Genomic DNA, 8407 nt, shown 5'->3' on the forward strand with positions numbered 1-8407 from the left:
AGAAAGAGGAGTGGGAGGCCCCGGTGCACAACTGAGCAAGAGGACAAGTGTCTAGTTTGAGAAATGGATGCCTCACAAGTCCTCAACTGGCAGCTTCATTAAATAGTATCCGCAAAACACCAGTCTCAACGTCAACAGCGAAGAGACGACTCCGGGATGGTGGCCTTCTAGGCAGAGTTGCAAAGAAAAAGCCATATCTCAGACTGGCCAATAAAAAGAAAAGGTTCAAATCGATAATATCACATATCACAGATATGCCTTTTTCATGTGACTAATGCAGACGGGCAAATGCAAAAATGAGCTGTGCACACACATTATGATGAACATCTGGGAAAGCAGTACAATGAGACAACGTTGGTGGGAAGCTCAGGAGACAATGACACTCATGGTACGCTGTGGGCCTATGCGCCCTTCCACAAGTGTGGCTTCATATTGCTGGTGTCGGCAACCTTTTTCATGTGGAGTGCCAATTTAGGTCTACAACTGATCCTACTTTTCGAAAGATTAGAGTGCCAGTTATGAATTTCATATAAGCATTGTAATCTTCCTAACTGCCCAAAAAATGTCTAACTGCCCACCAACGGAATAATTCTATTTGCCTTTCTTTTTATTGACATCAAACAAGTTTTATATTAACATGTGGACTTGAGAGACAGGGCTCCTCCCAATGCAGGCGCTGTTCGAGATCTGGGGGGAATTCATTACGCCAAATCTGTTGCAAAACGTTTCTTGAACAGAAGCTAACAGAACGAAACGGGGAGGGACCTACCTGAAGGTGTCCAATAGAAACAACTGTTTGAACTAATAATCATGCCTACTGCGGTCGGTGAGTCCTGACATCACCGAGACATTGATATGGCAATACTACTCTTGGAAACATTCTAGTCTGTTTCGGACGGACAGCATAAGCAACATCATGTCGTTTAGCTGGTCAGCAAAAGACCACAAGAGTTATACAAATCCACCCTCCAACCCAACCCAAGGGCTGAAGCGGCCACGGAACGAAACAGGGAACAAAGTGATAGTAGTGCTCGGTGCGCAATGGGGAGATGAAGGCAAAGGAAAAGTCGTCGATTTATTGGCGACTGAGTCTGACCTTGTTTGCAGATGTCAGGTAAAATCGTGTGTATATGATACGATATTAATGCAACGTTCACATACTTGAACTGACAAAAGTTATATCATCATGTCATTGAATTATAAGCATGGTTGCTGTAAAATTCATGGTGAGTCTTTAGCAAATCGTGTGTCCAACACATCGGAATCAGTGACTGTCACTGTAGCATATTGAACTACAGTGTGACCGGTGTGGGGTAGGCATTGGAAAATGGTTGAAATAGCACATTTTGCCCTAAATGTTCTGTTATGTGATGTCCTCGAGGTTATAAGGGAATTTAGGATCAATAAAGTTCCGTTGTGTTTTCTATTTTATCATTGCAGGAAATTAATTTAGATTGAATTGTTTAAAATAATTTAAAAATTCCTTGTTGGACTATTACCCGTTCTTCAATTTCAACTGAATTTGTATTTATTGACTTGACTGGAGTTTAAATTAAACTTTTCAAATTGGAATGCTATTGACTGGTTATTTGTCTCTTCTTACGACATGATCATTACAAGCATATTCTCTCAACTGGGGATCCATACCTCACACATCACTAAATTGTATCTATCTGAAGACCAATACAGTAAAATGCTCAAATAGACCAAAGTACCAACATATGGCAAAAAGCTAAATTCACACAGTACTGCTGGGGGAAGGAAGCATGTGAGCACAATTAGACCAATACTCATAGAATTACAAAGGGTTATTGATATCATAAACAGTCATAAACTATTCTACTATATAGAGCTTGACCTCCTTAATGAAGATGATGTCAATAATGACACTTAGGCAATGTTTCTTAAGATCAAAGTTTCTCTTTGACCAGCAAAGAAAAGCAAAACTTGCTCATAAATCATTTATTGGGGGACTAACAGTGTAAAGTCCATTACACAATTGTTGTGTTGTACTCTCCATTGACAGTAGGTCACAGCACTGAGCACTCTGTGTACTTCTTCAGCCAGCCCCACCCACTGGGCTGGTGCAGGGTCACATTCCCAGTGTGACTTGACATTGAGAAGACCAGGTCTTAGCCGGGGTGACGGAGTGTAGGGTCTGGCAGCCAAGTCTGTTAAAATAGTTGGTAGGGGGTAGCTTTGTGACAAGGAGGGGGCTTAGACTCCATTACACACTGACTAAAATAAGATTCTACATTTGCTCTGGATGCATGGCCAGTGGATGTCCTGACAGTTTTATGTTCATGTTCTGCTGACCCTTTTTGCAAAACAGCCATAAATCAAATCAATAACTGTCCTTTGGTGAAATCAAGCTGCTTGACTTTGGTGACAGTTGGAGGTTTGCTAAACACAATCTTGTTTTGATCTTCTAGGGCGGTAACAATGCAGGCCACACAGTGGTAGTGGAAGGCAAAGAGTATGACTTCCACCTTCTCCCCAGTGGAATTATCAACCCCAAAAGTATATGTGTCATTGGTGAGTGTTTCTCTACTCTTTATCCCCATTTCCACTAATTCCAGTAGGCAATGGTCAGTATGCTCTTATCTAGCATATGTTCCCTTGTAGGTAATGGCGTAGTCATACACCTACCAGGTTTGTTTGAGGAGGCGGAGAACAATGAGAAGAAAGGTAAATTAAATATTTTTAGAATAATAGTCAATGCTGTAGTTGTCAAGTGACGCAGAAGCCATTACATTACTTTTTTTTCTCAATTCTCTGACCAGGTCTCAAAGGCTGGGAGAAGAGACTAATAGTCTCTGACAGAGCTCACCTTGGTATGTGTGTAGTTTTCTGGTTCCACAAATGAAGCGAAGATGTATACAGAATATGTGATATTTTTATCTGCATAATGTACTAAGTGTACAAAACATTAAGAACACCTGCTCTTTCCATGAGATAGACTGACTAGGTGAATCCAGGTAAAAGCTATGATCCCCTATGATCCCACTTCAATCAATGTAGATGAAGGGGAGGAGACAGATTAAAGAAAGATTTTTAAGCCTTGAGACAATTGCGACATGGATCATGTTTGTGTGCCATCCAGAGGGTGACTGGGCCAGACAAAAGATTTAAAGGAAAAGTACATCTTTGGGTATTTGTTTCATTAGTCCATTGTTGACATAGTCCCAAAATGTTTTGCTTGTCACCAATCAAGTTTTCAAGATATATAACTTAAAAAATACAGAAATCATCCCCGTATGATGCATTTTGCATGATATGATGTTGAATTTTGAAAAATACAAAATTAGGCATACAGGAAGGATTTCTGTATTTTGCAACTCAATATTAGAAGGTGTTCCTAATGTTTGGTATACTCAGTGTATATTTGTGTATTGGGCTTGGAGAAAGGATTACATTTATTTTGCTTTTATCTTTCAACAGTGTTTGATTTCCATCAGGTTGTGGATGGGATTCAGGAGACCCAGAGACAAGCAACAGAGGGAAAGATGTAAGGGTAGGGAAGGCAATGGTTGCTTACATAAAGGTAGAGAGTACAATGGCTCACTGTCAATAGAAATCCCAGGACTTCAGTCAATCACTTTCACAGCTGATGTAAAATTGCAAATGCTACTTTGTAATCCCCTCAACTAAAACAGGTGTGTTTTTCTCATGACAGAATTGGAACAACCAAGAAAGGCATTGGACCCACCTATGCCAGCAAGGCATCTCGCACAGGACTGCGTGTCTGTGACCTGCTGGGAGACTTCAAGGAGTTCTCTACCAAGTATGCTTACTGACAGACAGGACACAATATAAACATCTAAACCTGACATACAATAAACATTTTGAGAGTCCAACAGTATATGGTTGTAGCTGTCTCAAGACTTTACTCTTGAACTAAATTGACCCACTAAAGTGAAAGGTAATAGAGATTGAGATGATTTGGGAGTTTCTTTCAGATTCAAGAACCTTGTCGAACAGTACCAGTCCATGTACTCATCCCTGACAGTTGATACTGAAAGTCAGCTGAAAAAACTGAAGGTATGTGGTAAATCCCCTCTGAATGAATAGTCATGGGCTACAGATATATTAGATCTATGATACTTCTTGTTGTCTTGTACTGTGCAGGAGTATGGAGAGAGGTTGCGGCCGATGGTTCGGGATGGAGTCTATTACATGTACGAGGCTCTTCATGGACCCCCAAAGAAAATTCTGGTGGAAGGGGCCAACGCTGCCCTCCTCGACATTGACTTTGGTAAGAAATGTCATGGTCCCATTGCGGACTGTTATAAAAAATAAATAGAGTCCGCACACTCCTAAGCTCCAACGTGGGCCTTTATTCACAAACAAACAATCTTACATTAAGGATCGTGCCAATGATAAGATGGATAAGAAAGTGTGATGGTTACATGGACAACTCATCTGTATGTACATTTATTTCCACTTCCTCTCTTCCCTTTAGGCACATATCCTTTTGTGACCTCATCAAACTGCACCGTTGGTGGGGCATGCACTGGTCTTGGCATCCCTCCCCTGAATATTGGTGAAGTGTATGGTGTATCAAAGGCCTACACCACCAGGGTGGGAATTGGTGCCTTCCCCACAGAACAACTCAATGTAAGAGCTCATTCATCTATATAGACATTCTTGACTCTCTCAATAAGGAGATTCTATTGTAACGATTAAAGATGAACAGCCATAGCAAGACTTGAACCGGTGACCTTGAGTGAGAGAATACACTATCACCTGTGCCATGAAGGTGACGACCTCTTAGCAGAGGTTGTAGTGCATTTACATACAGGAAGGGTTAGTAGTTTGATATATACAGTTTGTTTGGACATGTTCTTTTCTTTTGAGGTACAAGTTGAGTTGGATATGTATAGTAAACCTAGTGTTTAAGATCATATGACTCTCACAGATGTAGGAAGCCTGGTATCAAAAGGCGCTGCCTCTGTGGCCAGCTGTCAGATTGTGTGAGAGGCCTGTTACAACACTCTTCAGCTCTCATGCTGATCACATGTTCAAGGCCTAAATTTAGGCCAGAGTCAGGGTTCAAGATAGACATACTGTCTGGTCTGGGGTTATGTAACCTAACATGAGAACTGTCCATGGGGTTTCTGGTCAACGTGTTTCAGCTTGATCCCTCACTCCAACTGTAAATGTATTGCTTTACTAATCTTTTACTGAAATCAATTACATTTATTTTATAAAGCCCTTATACAGATACCCAGTCTAAAACCCCAAAGAGCAAGTGATGCAGATGTAGAAGCACAGTGGCTAGGAAAAACTAGGAAGAAACCTTTTGTAAGAGTACATGGTCATTAAGCCCAGATCGTTCTTCAAGGTGTTCAAGTGTTCAAATGTTCAAAGATGACCAGCAGGGTCAAATAATAATCACAGTGGTTATAGAGGGTGCAACAGATCAGGAGTAAATGTCAGTTGGCTTTTCATAGCCGAGCACTCAGAGGTCATTGAACAGGTCAGGGTTTCATAGCTGTAGGCAGAACCGCATGAACTGGATCAGCAGCACGACCAGGTGGACTGAGGATGGGGACAGCTAGGAGTTGTCTGGCCAGATAGTTCTGAGGCATGGTCATAGGTCTCAGGTCCTCCGGGAGGGGAGACAGAGAGAGGAGAGAGAAAGAGAGAGGAGAGAGAGAAAGAGAGAAATAGAGGGAGCATACCTAAGATCACACAGAGCACCATATCAGACAGGATCATTAAAACAGATGGGACAGACTGACCCTAGCCCCCTGCACATAAACTATTACAGAATAGATACTGGGGACTGATAATGTGGCTCCGTCCAAAGTTACCTCTGGACAGGGCCAACCAGGCAGGATGTTACCACACCCACTTTGCCAAAGCACAGCCCCCACACCACCAACATTATATCAACAGACCACTAACTAACTTCCCTAAGACAAGGCTGAGTATAGCCCACAAAGATCTCCCCCACCGCACACGTGTTTATTTTTAATACTTTTTTGTAATAAAAACTATTAAGACTGGTGTCCATAAGTGGACAACACAGAAGTATTTGACTATTGATCAATCAAATTATCTATTCTAAACTGAGTGGGTTTTGTGCAGGTGACAGGTGAGCTGCTGCAGACAAGGGGTCATGAGGTGGGCGTGACCACAGGCAGGAAACGTCGCTGTGGCTGGCTGGACCTGGTCATCCTGAGATACGCTCACATGATCAATGGCTTCACTGCGTGAGTGGATATGACTGAAAGGCAGGCTGCCAAATCTTAACTCTTTTTGAATATCTGACCCTACTCTTTACTACATTGACATTCTACATGTTAGTCATTTAGCAGACAATCTTATCCAGTGAGACTTACAGTTAGTGCATTCATTTTATGATAGCTAGGTGGGACAATCACATATCTCAGTCATAGTAAGTATATTTTTCCTAAATAAAGTAACTATCAGCAAAGTCAGTGCTAGTAGGGGAGAAAAAAGTCAAGGGTGAGTGTTAGTTCACGAAAGGCAAGTTATTTTATTTGTTATTTCTTTATCTGCCCTGTTCAATGTGCTGTATCTGTCTGTGACTGCTCCTCTGAATGTAACTATTGTAGTAGTTTTCATCTCTTTCCTGAAATGTGTTAAACAAATAACATTGCTTCCTTAAAGCATTGCTTTGACAAAACTTGACATCCTTGATGTGCTGGATGAGATCAAAGTAGGAGTGGCCTACAAAATCAATGGCAAAAGAATTCCCCATTTCCCAGGTATGCTCTCTGAATTCGATTCAAAAGTACTGTACCAAACAAGGCCTACCCTGTAAAATAGACATTATAGAATTCATGAAGTATTATCTATACAAAAACATTTAATTTCTCCTCTGATTTATGATCTTCATCCTTCACTCACATAGCTGACATGGAGCTGTTGCACAAAGTGGAGGTAGAGTATGAGACCTTCCCCGGCTGGAAGAGTGACACGTCTGCAGCCAGGAAGTGGAATAATCTCCCCCAGAAGGCTCAGAACTACATCCGCTTTGTGGAGAACCACATTGGAGTACCCAGTAAGTTACATATAGGATAGAGGGTGTTCCTGCTGACCCAAACTGATAACAAAATAAAGCCTTCTCATTGGACAAGTATGCCTATAGGTCGTGGTAGTAGTACCTCCTCCATTTCAAAACATTTTCTTCAGTTGCATGTCTACTGAACATGACCCAGTTTTAACCATACCATAGTCCAGCATACTATTACTGACCCCTATATTGGAAACTGAAGAGCCAACTGAGTACCAGGGACATGGCTTAAATGTGCCAGTAAGGGGCACTATTGTCTCAATCATAACTAGTACCCAGTTCTGCAAGGATGATACTTGTCTAGTGCAAATGTTTAGGGGATGTGTTCATGTTTTTTAAATGTCCTTTTTCATTTCTCTCTACAGTTAAGTGGGTCGGTGTAGGAAAGTCCAGAGAGTGCATGATCCAGATGTTCTAGAGAGTTTACCTCCTCTCTCCTCAAGATGGACGCACAAAGATATGGCATGATGTGACATATGTTTGCAACCCCCAAACTGTCAAATATTGGGAAGAAAAAAAAACTTATGCCAACAGATTTGTGTAGCTTTGAAACAATGTTGACTGGTAATGTTGGTAACTTTACATCTATCTATGCAGTACTTCTCATCAGTAAGTTGCCTTGTGATGATGTCGGCCAGAAAGTCCTATTACTGACCAAGGAGTAAATCTTACCTTGTGCCACACAACAAACATGAAAGATAAAAACACATCCAATAACTTTTCCTCCTGTGTAACCTTACCTGCCTTACATCTACTGTTTCAGTCTTCTTTACTCATTTATCACACCAGCAGACTACACATATTTTGTATCAACCAGCTGTTTGTTTGCACATGTTTAGGAGTGAAACAGTGTAATAAATAATTGTCATCCTTGTAAATGCAAGTCATTTTGTATTAGGCTAATATGGAATTTGATTTGTCTTTGCTAGCTACAATTTCATAAGCAAGACCTAACAAAGCATGAGTAAATGAGATGCTGCCTCACTGGAAGCTTCAAAATAAAACGTATATGATAGCTACATAACTTGGTATTTTTACATTTTATGCATTGAGGAATGATAGTATGTAACTAGTAGTGATATTAAAACGTGAGTTTTCTTAAACATTGTAACATTGTAATGGAATTTGATTTGTCTTTGCTAGCTACAATTTCATAAGCAAGACCTAACAAAGCATGAGTAAATGAGATGCTGCCTCACTGGAAGCTTCAAAATAAAACGTATATGATAGCTACATAACTTGGTATTTTTACATTTTATGCATTGAGGAATGATAGTATGTAACTAGTAGTGATATTAAAACGTGAGTTTTCTTAAACATTGTAACAGAATGCATCACTAACATTCATAAACTTGCGATTGT

The 8407-nt window shown here is 40.7% G+C and overlaps 1 protein-coding gene across 1 annotated transcript; it reads left to right on the forward strand.

The window, feature by feature from the left end:
* Positions 1-740: 740 nt before the first annotated feature.
* Positions 741-8280, forward strand: LOC109894539 (adenylosuccinate synthetase isozyme 1 C). Its single transcript, XM_020488099.2, has 13 exons — positions 741-1114; positions 2433-2535; positions 2626-2688; positions 2784-2834; positions 3442-3508; positions 3677-3784; positions 3960-4041; positions 4129-4255; positions 4463-4617; positions 6094-6218; positions 6640-6737; positions 6884-7033; positions 7411-8280. Exons 1-13 carry the CDS (start codon positions 917-919, stop codon positions 7461-7463), a joined length of 1380 nt encoding a protein of 459 aa, XP_020343688.1. The 5' UTR covers positions 741-916; the 3' UTR covers positions 7464-8280.
* The last annotated feature ends 127 nt before the right edge of the window (positions 8281-8407 follow it).

This window comes from Oncorhynchus kisutch, linkage group LG7 (assembly GCF_002021735.2).
Source record: "Oncorhynchus kisutch isolate 150728-3 linkage group LG7, Okis_V2, whole genome shotgun sequence".
Lineage (NCBI taxonomy): Eukaryota > Metazoa > Chordata > Actinopteri > Salmoniformes > Salmonidae > Oncorhynchus > Oncorhynchus kisutch.